This window comes from Mobula birostris, chromosome 32, assembly GCF_030028105.1.
Source record: "Mobula birostris isolate sMobBir1 chromosome 32, sMobBir1.hap1, whole genome shotgun sequence".
NCBI classification, from domain to species: Eukaryota; Metazoa; Chordata; class Chondrichthyes; order Myliobatiformes; family Myliobatidae; genus Mobula; species Mobula birostris.
Window position 1 is genome coordinate 589465 of NC_092401.1, and position 24119 is coordinate 613583.

General features: G+C 40.0%; 1 protein-coding gene across 1 annotated transcript in view; it reads left to right on the forward strand.

Annotated features, from left to right (window-relative positions):
- LOC140191057 (venom factor-like) overlaps positions 1 to 24119 on the forward strand; it is a 174128-nt gene that overhangs the window by 140038 nt on the left and 9971 nt on the right. Inside the window, exons 29-36 of the mRNA XM_072248132.1 lie at positions 966 to 1135; positions 6304 to 6462; positions 10939 to 10998; positions 13030 to 13120; positions 14559 to 14610; positions 19382 to 19469; positions 20567 to 20656; positions 22467 to 22572. Of these exons, the coding sequence (XP_072104233.1) occupies positions 966 to 1135; positions 6304 to 6462; positions 10939 to 10998; positions 13030 to 13120; positions 14559 to 14610; positions 19382 to 19469; positions 20567 to 20656; positions 22467 to 22572 (816 nt within the window). The remainder of the gene's footprint in view (positions 1 to 965; positions 1136 to 6303; positions 6463 to 10938; positions 10999 to 13029; positions 13121 to 14558; positions 14611 to 19381; positions 19470 to 20566; positions 20657 to 22466; positions 22573 to 24119) is intronic.

The following is a 24119-nucleotide window of genomic DNA, read 5'->3' on the forward strand; positions in this document are numbered from 1 at the left end:
TGAACTGCTGGTGCTAAGTTGACAAATTTCATGTCACTGCCGGTGATAATAAACCTGATTTTGAGTATTTTGTTATTATTGAACAGGAATCCTGGTTGGAGTCAAATTGTGAAGTCATGGAATTTTGAGCAACGAGGATGAGGAAGTGGTAGACAGTTTGAAGCTTATAGAAGCATATTAATAGAATGGACATGAGTATTTCCATATTTTTCTGTTTTTCTCTATTTTGGGTTTCTTATATTTGAAATTTTCTGATCAAATGTGAGATTATTCTCTTGTATAAAGATGCATTGGGATGGAGAAGCTAAAAATTAGATTCCCTTCCTGAAAAGACTCAGTTTGGCAAAGTGAAAGCCATTTGAGATAATAAAAATGTATTCTTTTTAGCTCAGATCTTTGTTACACGATATGTATTTGGGAAAGAGAAATACACACCTTAGTAAAGAGAGAAATGCACCTCGTTATTGCCATTGCTAGATGTGTGCAAAGAACATCGGCTGATGATTGGCCTTACGTGACACTGCAGCAGTTTATAGGTGTGCAGGATGAGAGGACAATTGACAGGTGATATCCCCCTATGTTTCTAGGACTTCGGGAGAGTGAGAACACAAACACTGGTGCCTGTTTTGAAATTGACAGTACAGTTAATTTAAATATTTAGAGATTTAGAGGCTTACAGTACGATAACAAGCCCTTCTGGTCCAGCAAGCCTATGCTGCCCAATTACACCATGTCACCTATTAACCTAATAACCCGTACATCTTTGGAATGTGGAAAGAAACTGGAGCACCCGGAGGAGACCCATGCAGTCATAGGGGAGCATACAAACTCCTTACAAGCAGCAAGGAGAGTTGAGCTAGGATTGCTGACAGTGTAACAGCGTTGAACTTACCACTGTGCTACCATATCACCTGACCATGAGTGTTCTTTACATTAATTGATATTTTTCTCTCTCACCTCTTCAGACAAATCGCACTGGCCAGTGGGAGAAAGTGCTGACTCTCTATACACTATTGAAGCCACGGGATATGCCCTTCTGTTTTTCTTGCAAACGAAACAGCATGAGAAAGCTAGTAAAATAGTGGGATGGCTATCACAAAGGAGCGAATATGGAGGAGGCTTCACCTCTACTCAGGTAAGACTGGATATTATTTTTTAGATAACTGAAGTAGTTGTTGCCTGGAATCTCATGTAAGATGTTGTGCCTAGCCTGGGAAACTCGAAATTTACCAATTGCTAAAGAAAGACTCAAAGGTTCAAAGATTAATTTTATGATCAGAGTATATAACTCTGAAATTCTTCTTCTCTGGTTAACTATGAAACCAAGAAAGAAAAGAAAGACAGCACAATCATCAACCCCAAATCCCCCCTCACAGGACAAAGAAATGAACAAAAATGGAACCGGCATATTGTTCATCAAATACCCCTCCCTGCACAAAAAGAAAATGAGAAAGAGCAGGTGAAAAACACAGAATATAAAAAACTATAAGACGGAAAAAGTCTATAGTCCAAGTCCATATCCACAACACAGAAAACCTGGGTAACATTCCGTTAGCACAGCGTCAGGCTCTCCCCTCTCTGGTGGCAGAGCAATCAAAATCAAGCAGCCAGCACTCACCTTCTGCATTTGCCTTGTTATTTCAATTTCCCTCCTGCTTTAATCAGCACAGAAGGGAAACGTTAATTGGCAAAATGGAGTCAAACATCAGTTTGGCCCCGTCACGCAACCTGCTTGCCATGAGGTTCATGCCTGCTGCCGTTGTCTTCCAAATCCTCTCAGAGATTGCAGAGTGCTGAAGCATCCAAATGATCTGCAAACGTTTGCATTTGTCTTAATGTTTCAATCTCCCTGGTTGCTTTAATCAGCGAACAATGGAAGCCTTACAATGCTTGTAGTGATCTGAGTTGGTTAAACCAAAATAAAAGTGATCTCTTATTTATTGATCATGCCTGCAGATTTAGATCATAAGACATAGGAGCAGAATTAGATCAACTGGCCCATCAAGTCTGTTCCACCATTCAATCGTGGCTGATCCTTTTTTTCTCTCCTCCTCAACCCCAGTTCCCGACCTTCTCCTCGTAACCTTTGATGCCATGTCCAATCAAGAACCCATCAATCGCTGCCTTAAACACATTCAGCGACCTGGCCTCCACAGCTGCATGTGGCAACAAATTCCTCAAATTCACCACCCTTTGTCTAAAGAAATTTCTCTGCATCACTGTTTTGATAGGACGCCCCTCTATCCTGAGGCTGTGCCCTCTTGTCCTAGACTCTCCCACCATGGGAAACATCCTTTCCACATCTACTCTGTCTAGGCCTTTCAACATTCGAAAGGCTTCAATGAGATCTCCCCTCATCCTTCTGAATTCCAATGAGTACAGACCCACAGCCATCTAACGTTCCTCATATGATAACCCTTTCATTCCTGGAATCAACCTTGTGAACTTCCTCAGGAACCTCTCCAATGCCAGGACATCTTTTCTAAGCTGAAGGGCCCAAAACTGTTCACAATACCCAAGGTGAAGCCTCACCATTGCCATATGGCAGACCAATTGAATAATTACTTTGGCTCTGTCTTCACTAAGGAGGACATAAATAATCTTCCGGAAATAGTAGGGGACAGAGGGTCCACTGAGATGGAGGAACTATGGGAAATACATGTTAGTAGGGAAGTGGTGTTAGGTAAATTGAAGGGATTAAAGGCAGATAAATCCCCAGGGCCAGATGGTCTGCATCCCAGAGTGCTTAAGGAAGTAGCCCAAGAAATAATGGATGCATTAGTGATAATTTTTCAAAACTCTTTAGATTCTGGACTAGTTCCTGAGGATTGGAGGGTGGCTAATGTAACCCCACTTTTTAAAAAAGGAGGGAGAGAGAAACCAGGGAATTATAGACCGTTTGCCTAACATCGGTGGTGGGGAAACTGCTAGAGTCGGTTATCAAAGATGTGATAACAGCACATTTGGAAAGTGGTGAAATCATCGGACAAAGTCAGCATGGATTTGTGAAAGGAAAATCATGTCTGATGAATCTCATAGAATTTTTTGAGGATGTAACTAGTAGAGTGGATAGGGGAGAACCAGTGGATGTGGTATATTTGGATTTTCAAAAGGCTTTTGACAAGGTCCCACACAGGAGATTAGTGTGCAAACTTAAAGCACACGGTATTGGGGTAAGGTATTGATGTGGATAGAGAATTGGCTGGCAGACAGGAAGCAAAGAGTGGGAATAAACGGGACCTTTTCAGAATGGCAGGCAGTGACTAGTGGGGCTCAGTGCTGGGACCCCAGTTGTTTACAATATATATTAATGACTTGGATGAGGGAATTAAATGCAGCATCTCCAAGTTTGCGGATGACACGAAGCTGGGCGGCAGTGTTAGCTGTGAGGAGGATGCTAAGAGGATGCAGGGTGACTTGGATAGGTTAGGTGAGTGGGCAAATTCATGGCAGATGCAATTTAATGTGGATAAATGTGAAGCTATCCACTTTGGTGGCAAAAACAGGAAAACAGATTATTATCTGAATGGTGGCCGATTAGGAAAAGGGGAGGTGCAACGAGACCTGGCTGTCATTATACACCAGTCATTGAAAGTGGGCATGCAGGTACAGCAGACGGTGAAAAAGGCGAATGGTATGCTGGCATTTATAGCAAGAGGATTCGAGTACAGGAGCAGGGAGGTACTACTGCAATTGTACAAGGCCTTGGTGAGACCACACCTGGAGTATTGTGTGCAGTTTTGGTCCCCTAATCTGAGGAAAGACATCTTTGCCATAGAGGGAATACAAAGAAGGTTCACCAGAATTGATTCCTGGGATGGCAGGACTTTCATATGATGAAAGACTGGATGAACTAGATTATACTCGTTGAAATTTAGAAGATTGAGGGGGGATCTGATTGAAACGTATAAAATCCTAAAGGGATTGGACAGGCTAGGTGCAGGAAGATTGTTCCCGATGTTGGGGGAGTCCAGAATGAGGGGTCACAGTTTGAGGATAAAGGGGAAGCCTTTTAAGGCCGAGATGAGGAAAAACTTCTTCACACAGAGAGTGGTGAATCTGTGGAACTCTCTGCCACAGGAAACAGTTGAGGCCAGTTCATTGGCTATATTTAAGAGGGAGTTAGATATGGCCCTTGTGGCTACGGGGATCAGGGGGTATGGAGGGAAGGCTGGTGCAGGGTTCTGAGTTGGATAATCAGCCATGATCATACTGAATGGCGGTGCAGGCTCCAAGGGCCGAATGGCCTACTCCTGCACCTATTTTCTATGTTTCTATATAAAGCTCCAGCATCACATCCTTGCTCTTGTATTCTAGACCTCTTGAAATGAATGCTAACATGGCATTTGCCTTCCTCACCACTGACTCAACCTGCAAGTTAACCTTCAGGGTGTTCTGCCCCAGGGCTCCCAAGTCCCTCTGCATCTCAGATTCCTAGATTTTCTTCCCATTTAGAAAATAGTCAGCATATTTATTTCTACAACCAAAGTGCATGACCATGCATTTTCTAATATTGTATTTCATTTTCCATTTTCTTGCCTATTCTCCTAATCAGTCTAAGTCCTTCTGCATCTTACTTGTTTCCTCAACACTACCTGCCCCTCCACCAATCTTTGTTTCATCTGCAAACTTGGCAACAAAGCTATCTATTCTATCATCTAAATCACTTATATACAGCATAAAAAGAAGTAGTCCCAACACCGACCCCTGCAGAACACCACTAGTTACTGTCAGCCAACCAGAAAAGGATCCTTTTATTCCCACTCGCAGCCTCCTGCTAATCAGCCAATGCTCTAACCATGGTAGTAACTTTCCTGTAACACCATGAGCTTTTAACTTGGTAAGCAGGCTTATGTGTAGTACCTTGTCAAAGGCCTTCTGAAAGTCCAGATCTAAAACATCCACTGCATCTCCTTTATCTATCCTACTTATAATCTCCACAAAGAATTCCAACAGGTTTTTCAGGCAAGATTTTCCCTGAAGGAAACCATGCTGACTTTGTACTATCTTGTCTTGTGTCACCAAGTACTCCATCACCTCATCCTTAACAATTGACTCTAACATCTTCCCAACCTCTGAGTTCAGGTTAACTGGTCTATAATTTCCTTTCTGCTGCCTTCATCCTTTCTTAAAGAGTGGAGTAACACTTGCAATTTTCCAGTCCTCTGACATCATACTTTACTTTATACTTTATCATGCCGAGTCCAAATGTTTTTGAAAGATAATTTCTAATGCCACCATAATCTCTAATGCTACATCTTTCAGAACCTGAGGGTGCAGTTCCTCTGGTCCATGTGATTTATGTACCTTTAGGTCTTTCAGCTTTTTGAGCACCTTCTCTCTTGTAACAGTAACTGCATCTACTTCTCTTCCTTCACACACTGCTAGTGTCTTCCACAGTGAAGACTGACACAAAATACTCATTTAGTTCATCAGCCATCTCCTTGTTCCCTGTTATTATTTCTCCTGCCTCATTTTCTAGTGGTCCTATATCCACTCTCATTTCTCTTTTATTTTAACATACATGAAAACACTTTGATATTATTTGCCAGCTTGCTTTCATATTTCATCTTTTCCCTTCTAATGATGTTTTTCAGTTGCTCTCTGTAGGTTTTTAAAAACTTCCCAAACCTCTATCTTCCCACTCATTTTTGTTTTGTTGTATGCCCTTTCTTTTGCTTTTACAATAGCTTTGACTTCCTTTGTCAGCCATGGTTGTACTATTTTATCATTTGAGTATTTCTTCATTTTTGGAATACACATCTCCTGCACCTTCCTCATTTTTCCCAGAAACACATGCCACTGCTACTCTGCTGACATCTCTGCCAGCAGCTCCTACCAATTTACTTGGGCAACTCCTCTCTCATATCAATGTAATTTCCCTTAACTGCCCTGAAATACTGCTACTTTTTGACTGTACATGCTCCCTATTAAATTTCACGTTGAACACAATCATATTGTGATCACTGGTTCCTAAGGGTTCTTTTACATTATGATCCCTAATTGCCTCTGGTTCATTACATAACACCCAATCCAGTGAGGCTGATCCCTTACTAGTTTCTAAACTGCTCTAAAAAGCTATCTCTTAAGCATTCAACAAACTCACTCTCTTGAGATCCATTACCAACCTGATTTTCCCAATGACCCTCATGTTAATATCTCCCATGACTGCCATAACATTGCCCTTTCTTCTGATTTGATGCCACTTTTTACCAGTAGAGCCACACCACACCATTTAATGGATATTGGGAGCTTAGTCTGAAAGTTCTGCATATATTCAACAAGAAGCTTTTATTTTTCCAGGCAACAATGGTGGCATTGCAAGCACTGGCCAGGTACAAGACTGATACACCTCAGTTCAAGGAAATGAACTTGGCAGTAACTGTGACAATTCCTGGCAGGAAAAATCCCCTTTTCTGGGTATTGAATCAACAAACACTACTGAAGAGTAATACAGCAAAGGTTTGTTCAGAAGTTTGATGTATTTATTCCTTTTTTCTTATTTCTTCATCATATATAGTCATCCTCTGAAATGACATTAATAATTTGTAGTTCTCATCAATTGTTCTGTAATTGATCATAGAAGTGAATTAAATTACAGAGGAGATGTCAGAGTTTAGTTTTTTATGCAGAGAGTGGTGAGTGCGTGGAGTGGGCTGCTGGCTTCAGTGGTGGAGGTGGATACGATAGGGTCTTTTAAGAGACTCCTGGATAGGTACATGGAGCTTAGAAAAATAGAGGGCTATGGGTAACTCTAGGTAGTTTCTAAAGTAAGGACATATTTGCTACAGCATTGTGGGCCGAAGGGCCTGTATTGTACTGTAAGTTTTCTATGTCTCTATGTTTCTAAATTGTTGTGTATTAAGTAAACCTCTGGCATTGTAACAAGCCATTCAGTTCGACAAGTCCATCTCGATATGTCTGCCACGCAGAGGCCACCTTCTCCAGAAATAAAATATCTTCAGCACAAGAGATTCTGCAGATGCTTGGAAATCCAGAGAAATGCACAAAAATGCTGGAGAAACTCCATAATTTGGCAGCATCTATGGAGAGGAATAAACAGCTGGCATTTCAGGATGGGAAGGGAAGGGTGAAGAAGCCAGAGGAAAGCCAGAATTGCTTTCCACAAATGTTGCCTGACCTACTGAGTTCCTCCGACATTTTATGTGTGTTACTCTTGTGATGATATCCTGAGTTACTCATTATGGACTGTGCCTTTAAAAGAAGAGAGAGGGAGAGGTGGAGTGGTTCTCCTGAAGAGGGTCCCCTTTGTGATAAGCTACTGTTGGTGATAATTCATACGTGGATTCTGTTTAACTATCCTGTGGCCACCACTTTGAGATGTCCCATAGCTGAATTAGGGTGTGGTACCACTTGTGTTGGAAGGATATTCGTTGAAGATCACTGTTGGTGATATTTCGTGTGTGGACTGGAACAATTTCGGAGATAAAACCTACTACTATTGTTATCTCGTATTGCTGTCGTGGAGTCTGTGGAATATCGATATAATTGCTTTCTCACAACATTCGCCTTTGGATTACAAACATCTCGTATTAATTAACCTGTGCATCTGAACTGAACTTTTCTTAATTCCCATCGTAAGAGTATATCAATTACCACCTAAGTTTGAAGAAGTTTGGGTTATAAATTTCCACACCTATATATATATATATATATATATATATATATATATATATATATATATATATACATACATAATCTCTGCTAACCTGTTTGATTTACCTAGTTTTATATTACTGTATTGTGTAGTTACTAATAAAAAGTAGCGTTAGTAAACTGCAAAAACAGACTCCAGGTGTGTTCCATTTCCGCTGGTTCTTTTAACCCATTACGGGGTACGTAACACTCTACAAAATATCTTCTGTCATTAAAGTGCTTAATTCCATCCCAGCTTTGTTCACAAAACGTTACTCTGTAAAATTTTGGAGTTTCTGCAGCACATCAGAAAATTCTGGCAAATAGATTTTTGATTATATTGGCGGCCAAACTGGGAAATCAGTTTATGCCTGTTATGCTGCCATCAGACAAATCATTTTGTAACATTAGCGGACGTTAGTATTACAAGAGAAGAGCAGTTACAGAATGCAGAATACAGTTACAGAGACAGTGTAATGCAACTAAACAATAAGATGATTGATCATAACAAAGTAGATTCTGAAGTCAAGAGTCCTTCTTATTATACTGGAAGATCATTCACTTTCTTATAATAGTAGGATAAAAAGCAGGAGGTGTATACAGAGTCCATGGGCAGAGAATTCCACAGGTAAATGAAGCGGAGCTGACACTCCCACTTGCTTTTTCTGTTTCTCTCCTCTGCCTCATTCCCTGACAAATCTCCAAGTGATCACAATTCACTCTCATCTTGTCAGACACCTGGCTCTCATCCACATTGATCTTGATTTGCTTCCAGGAAAAGGCTGAGAGAATTTGTAAGAGGTTGGTTTCCATGATGTGTTTCACTGTGTCCAGAGGCATCTCTGGTTTCTTGTAGTCTCAGGCAGAGAATTTGCCGTACCTGGTTATGATGCATCTGAAGAAGGTTATGGGGAGAAGGTCGCCGAGTGGGGCTGAGGAGAGGGAAAAAAAGGATCAGCCATGATTGAATGGCGGAACAGACTCCATGGGCCAAATGGCTTAATTCTGCTCTTGTGTCTTATGGTCTTGTGGCCTAAAAGGACGGTTTCTATGGTGGATCTATAAAAATTGACGAAGGTCAAAGCCAGATTTCTTTAGCCATGTGAAGAAGTGGAGACGCTGGAGCATTTTCTGTTTTTTTCTGTGGTTATCTGAATACATGATTGTACCAGGACAAGGTATTAGTGTCGTTTGTTCCTAGGAACTTGAAGTTCCCGATCCTCTCTACCTCAACATCGTTGACAGAAACCACAGCAGGTGAACCATTCCTCTTCCGAAAGTCAATAACCAGCTCATTTTGTTTTGCTGACATTGTGGGAAAGGTTATTGTCATGACAACATGTCACTAGGCCCTCTGTCTCCTTGCTATATTCCAACTCAACATTATTTGAGGTTTAGCCCACTACAGTGGTGCCATCTGCAAACTCATAAAAGGAATTGGCACAGGATCTGGCCATACAATCTTGAGTGCATGGAAGGTAAAGTAGGAGGCTGAGGGCACAGGCTTGAGCTCACCAATGCTGAGAACATCTACCAAGGTCAGAAGACAAAATTTTACAAATTCTCTCAGCCTTTTCCTGGAAGCAAATCAAGATCAATGTGGATGAGAGCCAGGAGTCTGACAAGATGAGAATGAATTGTGATCATTTGGAGATTTGTCAGGGAATGAGGCAGAGGAGAGAAACAGAAAAAAGCAAGTGGGAGTGTCAGCTCCGCTTCAACACTTATCTGTGGAATTCTCTGCCCAATGAAGCTGTGGAGGCTACCTCAGTAAATATGCTTAAAGACAAGGTTGGACAGGTGTTTGCATAGTAGGGGAATTAAGGGTCATGGTGCAAAGGCAGGTAGATGGAGATGAGTCCATGGCCAGATCAGTCATGATCTTATTGAAAAGTGGCCTACTCCTTCTCCTATTTCTTAAGTTCTTATGTTCTTATATTGCATTTGTTGATACTGAGGGCTGATTGTTTATTACTTCGCTGACCTCTTTTGGGGTTTTAGAAAAGAAACATGTGAACCTTCAGCAAAATTTTCTCAGAGATATTTGATGGCATATTTTCAGTACAGCATTCATTATATTCCTGTTCAGGTACTTTGAGACTGTGGATGACAATTGCATCCTCCAGCTGCACAGTGAGCATCTCCACAGTTACTTTTCCCAAGCAATAAGGCTGATCAATACCTCCACCCACCAATCCACCCCTCCATCACTATATCATTTCTTGTCAGAGTCATCTTATGTACAGACATTCCTATACCTGGTATCACTTTATGGATATACAATCAATCTATGTCTGTAAGCTATCTTATGTACTTATAATTCTTCGTGTTTTTTATTATTCTGCTCTTTTTCTTATTGTGTTTTTTTTTGTGCTGTGCTGCATTAGATCTAGACTAACAATCATTTGTTCTCCTTTACACTTGTGTACTAGCAATGACATTAAACAACCTTGAATCATGAATAGGGGTCATCTGGAATCCAATCTCCATTAAATGTCAAAAGGCTGGCATATTGTTGAATTCTTTAACAATAATTAGTTCCCCTCAGTGGTGATCATCCAAGGTATGTCCATTTACCGCCATCACTATTGCAGCATGCAATGCCCAGTGGATGTAATACACAACTTTACTTTTGATCCTGGCAGAGACTTGAGGCAAAACAAATTCATTGCAGGTAGAACTGGAGCAAAGTAAAATAATGATCCCTTTTCCCTTTTACCCCATCAATCTCTGGAGTCAGAGCAAAGATTGTAAACAGTTTACCTATTGCTTTTCTTTCCAGTCTCAGAATAAATTTATTTATTAATTTATTTATTGAGGTACAGTGCTAAATAGGCTCTTCCAGTGCTATGAGCCACACTGCCTAACAATCCCACAATTTAATCTGAGCCTCCTCAGAGGATAATTTACAGGTTATTAACCTGTCAACCAGTACACCTTTGGACTGTGGGAGGAAGCCAGAGCACCCAGAGAAAACTCATGCACTCACAGGGGGAATGTACAAACTCCTTACAGGCAGTGGTGAGAATTGAAACCAATTCGCCTGAACTGCAAAGTGTTACACTACCGTACCACCCCTTCTCCCTTTTGTTTTCAGCCCCTCAATTTCTGGAGTCCAAAGAAAGAATGCTTTGCTTTCCTTTCTCAGAATTTGTCACCATGAATCATTTGCCTGCCACAAATTGAAGTGAGTGGTACATGAAAGCTCATGGTCATTTTTTAATTTTGTTTCATTATATTTTTATAATGCAAATGGCTAACCTATGCTCTCTTGTTTTTTAGCTTGATCTTTTGCAAAATCTTTCTGTTACTGTACGTGGGAAAGGGCAAGGAACACTAAAAGTAAGTGTTGTTTGCAATTGCTTATTCTACTGGATATATTCACGACCACCTTGTATTTCCAGACCTTTAGCCTCAGTATCTTCAAAACTGGATTGTTGTGTAGTATTTTGTACAATTTAGAGATCAGAACTCAATTTCAGCTATCCCACTTTTGACAAGCTGTGTTTAAAACAGAAGATGCATAATTAACAGAGAAGATACTCTTCACTTCCCTTCTTGTACAGGTGTAAGCTGCAAGATGAGAAGGATAATGTAGAGAAAGAGAAGAGTGTTCATTTATAAAAGACACAAATTTGAGTGGATTCAGAAAAAGCAGGAAAGAACTCTTCTCGGAAACAAAAAAGTAGAATGCAGAGGGTAAACACTTCAGTTGAGATGAGAAAACTGAGCTCACCTAGATACAAGAACAGAAGAGCCAGTTTTGAAAATGTAAATGATTAAATCAAGAACTATAGAACTGAAATTAAAAGCAAATCTCTTCACTGACAATGGGCTAACTCTTGAGAATATGACCAAAAGGCATTGTGAAAAGATTTGGAGAGGTCTCAATATTATCATGAGAAAACCTGAGAAGTTGCAAATTTATCTTACCAAGGAATTTGAAAAAGAAAAAAATCACTATAGGCAAAATAGGACAGGGAAAGAAGATCACTGACAGTTACATGGAATAAGTTAGTATTTAAAGACTGAACAATGTGCCTTTGTTTTTACTTGGGAAAGTGAGATTATGTTCATAAAATTCAAAGAAGTAAAGTTCAAAGTAAAATATATTATCAGAGTACATACATGTCACCACATATAATATGTTTAATGTATTATAGAAACATAGAAAACCTACAACACAATACAGGCCCTTCGGCCCACAAAGTTGTGCTGAACATGTCCCTACCTTAGAAATTACTAGGCTTATCCATGGCCCTCTATTTTCCTAAGCTTCATGTACCTATCCAAAAGTCTCTTAAAAGACCCTATCGTATCCGCCTCCACCACCGTTGCCAGCAGCCCATTCCACGCACTCACCACTCTGAGTAAAAAACTTACCCCTGACATCTCCTCTGTACCTACTCCTCAGCACCTCCAAATATTAATTTTTATTTCATGGTTATCATATGTTTAAGAATTGTTTCATGTGGCTATCAGACGTCTGGGTGGTGATGTTATGAATGCAGTTCCAATAACAGTTTGTCAAGAATCCTGGAATAAATTTGTTTTCACTTGATGTAACATGTTAAAAATATGTTCATTCTGGAATGGATAATTTAGAAGTTAAAGACCCACTGGAAATGCTTGTATCATACAACTGGCAAAGCAATTAAGTTCATTTAGGTAGAGAAACCTAAAATCCAAAGACAGATCAAACTTGGAGGATAAAATGGGGAGGGAGATAAGAGACTGACAATGCTGGAATCAGGGACAACAAACAAAGTATTGGAAGGACTCAGTGTGTCAAGCAGCATCTGTGTTACAGAAAGATTCTGATGCAGGTTTTGATCCAAATTGTCAAAAGTTCCTCCAGTAGATTGCTCATTGTTGGAGAGGATAAATCTTTTGGATCACACCTTCAAATGCTACAAGTAACTGGAAAAGATAGGAGAAACACTATTAAAATTTCCTCAGGAAAGAGAATTGCTGTATTTCCCAATATGTATTCTCTCAGATCCAGTGCCGTCCTTATGAATAAGTTTTACATCTGCTCCACTAGCTCCATATTTCTCTAAAATATCCAGTTCCGAAGTATCATACTTCATTACCTATTATAGAAACGAAAGCAAAAAAAAAATCATTTCTAACATTGCAGGTTAGACTGGGATTTTTAACTGTGGTGCAAAAATGGCAATTCAACTTTACAGAGCTGAGAAGCTGCTTTTTTTAAGAATGGCTATTCAAACAAAATCAAGAGTTGCATTCAAGATAGTGACATCTTCATTGATTTTAGATCGATTTACCATTCTATGAGATATTCCTATACTTCTCTATTTTTAGTCAGTGATTTTTGATAGGTTACCTCTAATATATGTTTCCTTCATGCAGGTTTTTACAACTTATTATGCATTGTTGCCTGATGAACCCAAGGAATGTAAACACTTCAGTTTAACAATAACTCCCGAGGAACTTAATAATGGTAAGCATAACACTGTGAACATTATTAACAATGAGGTTCCCAGTGCTCAGTGCTGGAGCATAGTAAAGTTAAATGTATCAAGGAAAAGTACCATGGATGTATTTCTTGGGCTTTTGTCAAAAATATTATTTCAGTATTTCCTTTTTACTCTTTATCTTTATACTTTATCTTCATGAATTTTCCTTATCTTGCTCTGTCTGTCTATCCCTCTCTATTTCTACTGAGTCAGCTATGGATTGGAGTAAACTAAGAAAACAATGGTATTAAGTATGAATTTTAATTGTTCATCAAGTTTTCAAGTCCAAGCAAGTTAAATTTATTGTAATTTAACAATATATGTATACCATCAAATGAGACAATGGATGTAAAGCATAATAGCATAACACACATATAACACACAATAACTTAGGAAAGTAAGGATAAAATCTACAGAAGAATTACACATAAATAACAAGATAAATGCATAAATTAGATATTGTCATGTGCAGAACAGATTACATGGTGATACTTCAAATATGATGCAGCACGGTGTTCAGAAGAAACTGTTTCCCAACCTGACCGTTCTTGTTTTTATGCATCAGATGGTAGAAAGTCAAAGAGCATGCTGGATGGATCTGCCTTTAATGCATTCATTGATTTGTATGATTGTGTGAAATGTGCCTGTTGGAGACCACGAAGAAGACAATATCTAAAGTACCAGCAGAAAGGGTGTTATAGTTTGACAATAATCCAACAAGGAGTCAACTTAATCCCTGATACTTTACACTATTAGACTTTGCAGCAGTCAGGGGATGTCCTCTTGCATAACACCTAAATATTGCGAGACCTTTCCAAGGCGATTAAAATTGCAGAAACTTGATACCAAGTAGGAGCTCCAATGGAAATGATCAAAACTTTGAAGCTGAAGTGAGAGGGAGTTGAGAAAAAGTAAAGATCACCAGTGATGGGAGTCTGGAACTGGGAACCTTGAAAGGTGGTAGGTAGAGAAACTGTTGTCACCCTTGAAAAAGTAACTGGCTGAGCATTTGAGCCTTTAACCTACAGCATATTAACCTTGATAAACTTTGTTCCACTGCTCCCAACTAAATATGGGCACATGGGGCCCTCCTAATGGAAGTTTCTTTTAGTGTATGAATATATGAGAAGGTTTTCAAAATTTGTAATAGATTTAGTGAGGCAGAAGGGTTCAGGAAATGTTGTACAACCTTCTCACAGGTGGCATGGAATTGAACTCTGCATTCTGGAACACCCTGAGCCACAATAGTGCCATGCTGACTGCTACGCTCCTGTAGCACCCCCGGTTTTCAATTTGAGAACTGAAAATTTCTATTTTCAAAAACTACTTAAAATACCCTTTCCTTTTATTAACATCCGAGTTACAAATGGGAATTGAAGTATTTGTGATTACCATAATGAACTTTATTTTGCATATTTGTAGCACGGCAACCTGAAGATGCTGAGAGTACCTTTCTTATAAAAGTTTGTGCACGGTAAGTAGCTCACATTTCAATGAGTTTAGAGTTCAACATCAAGTTCATGATCATTCAGCCATATACATTGTTACATACCCCGTAACTGGGTTGCCAAACCAGCAGAAATGGAACGCTCGATGGAGTCTGTGATTACTAGGTACTAATAAAGTTTTATTAGAGAAATAAGTATTACAGTACACTAATCGTAAGGATATAAATGTAACTGGTTAGCAATGATAATACACACATATACACAGATCTAGGGTAATAGGAATCAACCAAGCTCTATTGCAGTCTAGGGGTAAAATGATCAGTCTTAAGTGAAGCAGAGTTCAGTTCAGTTTAGTGCAGTTCAAAGTAGTCGCTGTTGTTGTACCGTTGGAGGGAGAGAGAGAGAGAGAGTGAGAGATGCAGTTGGTTTCGGGCAGACCTTTTGATGTCTTCTGATCCCGCTGTGGTCACCAACTGTGACCCCTCCGTTCCGGATATGATTGTTCTTCCATGGTGAAGCCGGCACCCAGGCAAGGAAGGACACACACCCCAGGTTCCTACCAATCGTACCTTTACACCCTGTGAGCCTCTGACCAATTCCCGCGAACCGGTCCTCCAAACTCCCACCAACTTGTGGGGGCACACTGCTCTTTCCAGGGTCTCGTGGCGTCCCGTGCCTTAGCAAACCTGCTCTTTTTATCCCCCTGCTGGGGTATCACCTGTCCATCAAACTTCAAACAGTTCAGGTTCAAAGCAAACAGTCTGTCAATATCTGAATTGTGTTTCTTTCTCATTAATCTCTCTCTCCTCTCTTATTAGCATTTTGAATATTTCTCCATTGTCTTCCGTTAGCTCTCTCATTAGCATCATCCGTCCAGTAGCTCTGCTTGGCGTCACACATGACAACATGTATACAGTCAAATGAAAAACATGTCTCACTAGACCAAGGGGCACAACACAGTACATACAACTCACAAACAGCACATAAGTCACATTCATGGAGTCAGAGAATCATAGAGCACTACATTACAGAAAAAGGCCTTTCAACCAATCTGGTCCAGGCCAAAATATTACTCTGCCTAGTCCTATCAATCTGCACCTGGACCATAGCTCCCGAATCCACGTACTTATCTAAACTTCCCTTAAATGTTGAAACCAACCTGACATCCACTACTAGTGAAAAAATTTCCCTCATGCTCCCTTTAAACATTTCACTTTTCACACTTAACCCATGACCTCTAGTTCTAGTTTCACTCAACCTCAGTGGAGAAAGTCTGCTTGCATTTACCCTGTCTATACCCCTCATAATTTTGTATCCCTCAATCAGTTCTCCCCTTACTCTCCTACAGAGAATAAAGTCCTAATTTGTTCAACCTTTCGCTGATAGCTCAGATTCTCAAGTTCAGTTACATCCTTGTAAACTTCTCTGCGCCCTTTCAATCTTATTGATATCTTTCCTGTATGTAGATGAACAAAACTCCAGATTAAACGTCTCCAGTCTCTTATACAACTTCAACATAACACCCCATCTCCTGTACCCAATACTCTGATTTGTGAAGGCCCACGTGCCAAAAACTCTCTTTGTGACTCTATCTATCTATGATGCCATATGCGAGAAATTGTGGATTACAATAGCTCACTTTTGTTTACATTAAATTCCATCTGCCATATTTCAGCTTATTTTTTCAGCTGGTCTATATCCTGCTTACAAAGTTTGATTGTCTTCCTCACTGTCCACTATACCTCCAATATTCTGCCAATTTGCTTATCTGATTGATCATATTATCATCATTTGTGTGGATGACAAGCAGCACCATTCTCTACAGTATACCACTAGTCACAGGCCTCCAGTCAGAGAGATAACCATGTATTACCACTCTGACTTGTCCCATGAAGCCAATGTCTAATCCAATTTACTACCTCACCTTGAATACCAAGTGACTAAACTTTCTAATTCTAGTCTCACCCAACCTCAGTGAAAAAAGCCTGCTTGCAGTTATCATATTTATACCCCACATAAATTTGTACACTCATTCTTTTATGCTCCAGGGAACAAAGTCCTACCCTATTCAATTTTCCCTCATAATTCAGACCCCAAGTCCTTGTAGCATCCTTGTAAATTTTCTCTGCACTCTTCCAATCTTAATGACATCTTTCCTGTGGATAGGTGACCATAGGGACACACAATACTCCAAATTCTGCCCCACCAACACCTTATAAAGCTTCAACATAACATCCTAACTGCTGTACTCAGTACTTTGATTTATGAAGGCAAATGTGCCAAAAACTTTCCTTATGACCCTATCTACCTGTGATGCCACTTCCAAAGAATTATGGATCTGTATTCCCAGATCATTGTCCATGAAAAGGAGCACTTTCTATGACAGTCATATAAGAGCAACACAAATTGTAACTGGAAGGAAGTGGCAAGGAGAAGACATTCCATTCACACAAATAGCCAAGAGAAATTGCCACCATCACCATGGTCAATAAGATACATTGCTTCTGGCAGAGACTGGGTACTCTATAGTGGGGTGAGGGTTGGGTCAACCTACAGGGTGATGGAAGAGTCAGACAGATGAGTGCTTCAATAGTTTCCTCCACCAGTGAGTGGCACCACACATTGTGGGAAGAAATTTATATCAAACAAAATATGTTAACAGTTTATTCCAGGCATGTCATCATCATCATCATAATTTATGGTTATGTGCCGTAGACTTTCATGGTCTATGACTATGATTGTTCTTGGGAAATTCTGCAGAAGTGGTTTGCCATTGCCTTCTTCTGGGCAGTGTCTTTACAAGATGGGTGACTTCCCACGACCCCCCACCTCCAGCCATTATCAATACTTTACAGATATTGTCTGCTTGGCGTCAACTAGAACTTGTAATATACACTCATACAATCATCCACCACCTGCTCCATGGCTTCATGTGACCCTGACTGGGTGGCTAAGCAGATGCTACACCTTACAGGCAAGCAGAGGAAAGAAACACCTTCTGTCTCCTTTGGTAGAGACATATCTTCACCTTACCACCCACAGGCTTGAGTACCACATAGAACCAAACAAAACTGAATGGAAATGCAAGAGACTCCTGATACTGCAATCTAGAACAACAAACAATCCTTTGTAGGACCTTGAGCAACACACATAAAAAATGCTGGTGGAACGCAGCAGGCCAGGCAGCATCTATAGGAGGATGTACGGTTAACGTTCAGGCTGAGACCCTTTATCAGGAGTCCTGATGAAGGGCCTCGGCCCGAAACGTCGACTGTACCTCTTCCTATAGATGCTGCCTGGCCTGCTGCGTTCCACCAGCATTTTGTGTGTGTTGCTTGAATTTCCAGCATCTGCAGATTTCCTCGAGTTTGCCTTTGTAGGACCTCAGCAGTTTGAAAAGTATCTGTGGGGTGCAAGGAATTGTTCATATTTCAGGTCAAACACTGCATCTGGACTGAATAAAATTTTGTTATTTCATAAGCTACATCAACACCAGCTGGACACCACTGTTTAAGCACTGCAGAATGGAAATTGAATTGAACTGAATTGACTTTATTTCTTTATTTCTCACATACATGAGGAGTAAAAAACTTTACGTTATGTCTCTGTCTAAATGTGCAATGTGCAATCACAGTAATTTATAATAATTTATAATAAATAGAACAGTCAATGTAATATAGAGTACACTCAGATCAGTGTGAGTTAATCAATCTGATGGCCTGGTGGAAGAAGCTGTCCCGGAGCCTGTTGGTCTTGGCTTTTATACTATGGTACCATTTCCCAGAGGGTAGCAGCTGGAATAGATTGTGGTTGGGGTGACTCAGGTCCCCTTTTTACACACCCCCTGTCTTTGTAAATGCCCTGTATCATGGGAAGTTCACAATTACAGATGTGCTGTGCTGTCCATACCACTCTCTGCAGAGTCCTGCGATTAAGGGAGGTAGCATTCCCATACCAGGCAGTGATGCAGCCAGTCAGGATGCGCTTAATTATGCCCCTGTAAAAATTTCTTAGGATTTGGGGGCCCATACCAAACTTCCTCAACCGTCTGAGGTGAAAGAGTCACTGTTGTGCCTTTTTCACCACACAGCTGGTATGTACAGACCACGTGAGATCCTCAGTGATGTGTATGCCAAGGAACTTAAGGCTGTTCACCCTCTCAAACCCAGATCCATTAATGCCAATAGAGCTTAGCCCATCTCCATTCTTCATGTAATCCACAACCAGCTCCTTTGTTTTTGCAACATTGAAGGAGAGGTTGTTTTCTTGACACCACTGTGTCAGAGAGCTGACTTCTTCCCTGTAGGTCACCTCATTATTGTTTAAGATAAGGCCAATCTTCATAGGTTTGGATGTTAGAATATACATATGATATAGAACAGTATAGTACGGGTCCTTTAGCCTGCAGTGTTGTGCTAACCTATATAAGCCTACTCCATGATCAATCCAACATTTCCGTCATACACAGTCCATAATAACCCATTTGCTTACATCCAAGTGTCTCTGAAATGCCCCTGTTGTATCAGCCTCTAACACCAGCCCTGGCAGTGTATCTAGACACCTACCACTCTCAGTGTGAAAGACAAAATGTACCTCTGACATCTCCCCAAAACTTTTCTCCACCCACTAAATGGGGATGTCCTATTCTGGGATCTGATTACTTTAAGTGAGGTGTCACTGATTAAAAAATACTCATCAATGGGACTGGGTACTCTGATTGGGAATATCCTTACTTTGCTCTCCTCATTCTCCCAGGAACTGCTCTGTTACTAACCTGTTTCAATTTGTCTTTTGCAGATATCTTGGTGAAACACCATCCCCAATGGCTATTATGGATATTTCAATGCTAACTGGATTCTCTCCAGATATCAGTGATCTTGATCGTGTAGGTATTTTATTCATTCAGAATTACCTGGGTTTCTTTTGCAGAATTACAAAATAAATACATGGAACCTACTTCTTGATGGTTTAGCAATGTTTTCCAAAAGCAGTTGGCATTAACTACCAAGCACAAAAAATGCAAGTTATCATAAAGTATTTCTGTATCCACATAACTTATCAAAGTGGTCGAAGTCAACAATGGACAGATGATCCTGATACACATTGAGAGAGAACCTGTCACTGATGTGTAAGACAACACACACAGAACGCTGGAGGAACTTAGCAGGCCAGGCGGCATCTCTGGAAAAGAGTGAACAGTTGACATTTCAGGCCCAAGACCTGTTCATCAGGTCCTGTTTATTCATTTCTATAGACAGTACCTGACCTGCTGTTCCTCCAGCGTTCTGTGGGTGTAATGATCTATTACTATTTCCCTATTGAATTGTCTTTATAAGAACAGACTACAAGATATAGGAGCAGAAATTAGCCCATTTGGTCCATTGAATCTCCTCCACCATTTCCTCATGGCTGATCCAATTTTTCTCACAGCCTCAATATCCTGCCTTTTCCCCATTTCCCTTCTTGCCCTGACCAATCAAGAATATTTCAACTTATGTCTTATATATACATAAAGACATTGCCTCCACAGCTGCCTGTGACAAAGAATTCCACAGATTCACCATTCTCTGGATAAAGAAATTTCTCCTCATCTCTCTTCAAAAAGGACGTCTCTCTACTCAGGGGTTGCGTCCTCTGATCTTAGACTTCCCAACCATCTCCATATACACTCTATCAAGACCCCTTCACCATTCGGTAGGTTTCAAGAAGTTGACCCTCATTCTTCTGAATTCTAGTGAATACAGGCTCAGAGCCATCGACCACTCTTCACCTGACCAGCCATTCAATCCTGGAATTATTTTTGTGGATCTCCTTTGAACACTCTTCAGTTTCAGCACATCTTTTCTAAGATAAGGGGCCCAAAACTGTTCACAATACTCATTTGTGGTTTATAAAGCCTCAACAATACATCCTTGTTTCAGTCCCCTTGAAATTAGTGCTAACATTGCAACACTATTAACTATTATTCTGCCTTGTTTTCAGCTGAAAAATGAAATAGAGAATTACATATCAGGATTTGAACTGAACAAAGCATTATCCACCACAGGATCTGTGATCATTTATTTAGATTCGGTAAGAAGATTTCTATGTTTGGACAGTTATGAGACAGAAGTTACAAAGATGTCCTAAATAACTATACTACTAGAGTGTAATACACTGTTGATGTCCATTTTTGTGCTCATAGGCTCCCACAAATATTAAGCAAATTACAATCAGATAGGTTGTTTTTGCGGTGTTTAGTTGAGAGGAAAACTTTGATCAGAAGAAGATGATAGCTTTCTACACACCATCAACTGCTCCTTTAATCTTTATCCCTATAGGGCTCCTTTTTTTGTTTCATGACTTGGCTGTAAAGTAGTGTCACAAACAGAGCCACAATCACTCAGAACTACCCAGAAGTACCCAAATCTACCTGAACCTGCCTCCTTCTGACAGATATGACCAACCAAAATGGAGAAAGGGTACATTTAGAGTGGTATTGCCCATGCATAAGCCCTGCGTAATTGTCAGAAAGAGTACCCCACCTCACAAACATCTGATGCTCTTCAATGGTTCCCACTTTGGTTTCATCAATCATTTCAAAACCCACAAAACCAGCTTAGGTGAGAGTCATCTTCAATCCTGAGACTTTGTCTAGGAAGTACACTTGTAAAGCATTTTACTGAAACTAAAAGCTGTAAGTAAGAGAAAAATGAAACAGAATCTTCTGATGAAACACAACAGGCTGGACAGAATCTGTGGAGAGACAATCATTGGTAGTTCTGGTCAAAGCCCCTTGCAGAGAAATAAATGAAATTAGAGTTTAAACAAGATTTTAGAAGATGAAAATAGTAGGAGGGAAGGAGAAAACAATTGGGGAGGTGAAATGAGAGATGAGTCCTTAGAGGTGCTGTCAATGGAAACAAAGAAAAATTGTAACACACCGTAGAACTTAACTGTTGAATAAGGACCTAAATCAGGGGCTCCCAAACTGGGGTCCATAGTTTTTTATGGAGTGGCTCAAAATCTGAAATAAAATAAAGCTAACCTTAACTCTGCTGTGTAAAGTTGTTTGAGTAATGATATGAATTGGCTTAAGAATTTACATAATATAACTCTGCAAACATTGGACTGAGTTTATTGAATATCATGCAAGATGCAAACAGCAGAAATAAGAGAAGACTATTTTTGTTAAGTTCATACTCAGTTCAGAGATTTTAACAAGTCTTAAGTGTTTACTAATTTAAGTGAAATTTACTTTGGCTTATGTTAATCATTTAATTTATACTTCTCAACTCACATACCAATATGGTGCCAGTTTCTATTTGTTTTGAATTCTTCTGAAACAACCAGCTTTTAAAACAACCTTTACTAGATATGGTACCACTAATTATCCTATGTTAATTTTATTATGTTCATGTATACTTTTTTTGTTCCTTTCTGTGCCTTTTGGTTCATCAGGCAGCAACCATGCTTTTCTTTAGCATTCGTGTCTACTTGAGGCCAAGTTGCTAGCATGGATGGAAAACTTGCAGACAGCCAACAGGATTTGGACCCAGGGCCACTTACCTCTAAATCCAGTGCAAACGCCGCTACACCAGCAACTGGCTAATACTATTTTATGTAAAGTCCTTTAATGTCCATCACTAATAAATCTTGAAAAGAAGGAAATAAGCTGTCTTCTCAAAATGCTATATCCTTCTATATCACTAGAGCAATAGTGATCATGGAACAATGAGAAATTACCAGAGAACAAGGTATGAGGAGAATCTGTGGATTGTGCTGTTCACATGCACCTGCTGTCCTTGTCATCTTGGTCTATAAAGTCTGCAATTCTTGTGGCTAAGCTGGAGTTGATCAGTTGTATTCTGATACATATATGATGACTTTTTGTCTCATACAGGTGTCAAATACTGAAGACACTTGCATTGGATTTAGAGTGCACCAGTACTACAAAGTTGGATTTATTCAACCAGCCTCTGTCAAGATCTATGAATATTATGATACAAGTGAGCATTTAGAAGGCTACCTTATTACCTGAATTTAATACTTTTTCATGGTAGAAACAACAAAAGTAAAGCTGTTTGCTAACAGTCTAAAGTAGGGAAATTAAAGATTGGTAAATATCCAAATAACTTTTTAGAAAAAAAAATCAGTGTTGCATTGCCCCAGGACAAATTAATCAAAAAAATCATTACACATTTCTTAATGTCAACATAGCATGAATACACAGCAATTTGAACTAATACCACAGCAGTCAAAATTAATCCGAACCAGGTTATTGCCACTGATATGAGTCATAAATACAAGAGATTCTTCAGATGCTGGAAGCACAAATTGCTGGAGGAACTCAGCAGGTCAGGCAGCATCTATGAAAATGAATAAACAGTCACATTTCAGGCCAAGAACACTCAAGAGGACTGAAAAGAAAGGGGAGGATGCCAGAATAAAAAAGGTTGGGGAAGGGAAGGATGACAAGCCAGAATATGGTAGGTGAAACCAGGTAGGTGGGAAAGGTAAACTTCTGGAGAAAAAGGAATTTGACAAGAGAGGAGAGTGAACCATGGCAGAAAAAGAAGGAGGAAGGGAACCAGGGGAGGTGATAGGCAGGTGAAGATCAGATGTGAGAGGGCAGAGTGTGGAATAGAAGAAGAGAGAAGTGGGGGAGACACTGCTTGAGTCCTGAAGAAGGGTTTTGGCCTGAAAAATCAACTGTTTATTCATTTCCATAGATGCTACTTGACCTACTGAATTCATCCAGCATTTTGTGTGTGTTTGGTGGAATGTTAGGTTGAAGTTATACAAGATGATGTGGAAGCTTAATTTGGAGTATTGTGTGCAGTTTTGGTCACGTACCTACAGCAAAGATTTAAATAAGATTGAAAGAGTTCAGAGAAAATGTACAAGGATGTTGCCAGGACTGGAGGTCCTGGGCTATGAGGACAGATTGAATAGCCTTGGACTTTATTCCTTGGAACATAGAATCTTGAGGGGAGATTGGATAATGTTATACAAAATTATGAGTGGTATAGATAGTGAAAATGCCAGCAGGCTTTTTCTATCTAGGTTGGGTGAGATGACAACTAAAGATCAAAAGTTAAAAGTGAAAAGTGAAAATTTTAAGACCATGAGATATAGGAGAGAATTGGGCCATTTGGACAAATGAGCCTGCTCTGCCATTTCATCATAGCTGATCCATTTTACCCCTCAGCCCCAATCTCCTGCCTTCTCCCTGTATCCCTTCATGCCTTGAACAATATAGAGCCTATCAAACCCTGCCTTAAGTATACCACTAGTGGCAACAAAGTCCATAGATTCATACTCTCTGGCTGAAGAAATTCCTCCTCACCTCTGTTCTAAAAGAATGTCCCACTACTCTGAGGCTGTGTCCTCTGATCTTAGGCTCTCCCTCCATAGGAAACATCCACTCCATCAGCAGGTTTCAATTCAGTCACCCCACATTCTTCTGAATTTCAGTGTACACAGGCCCAGAGCCATCAAATGCTCTTCATGTGACAAGCCTTTCAATAGTGGAATAATTTTGGTGAACCTCCTT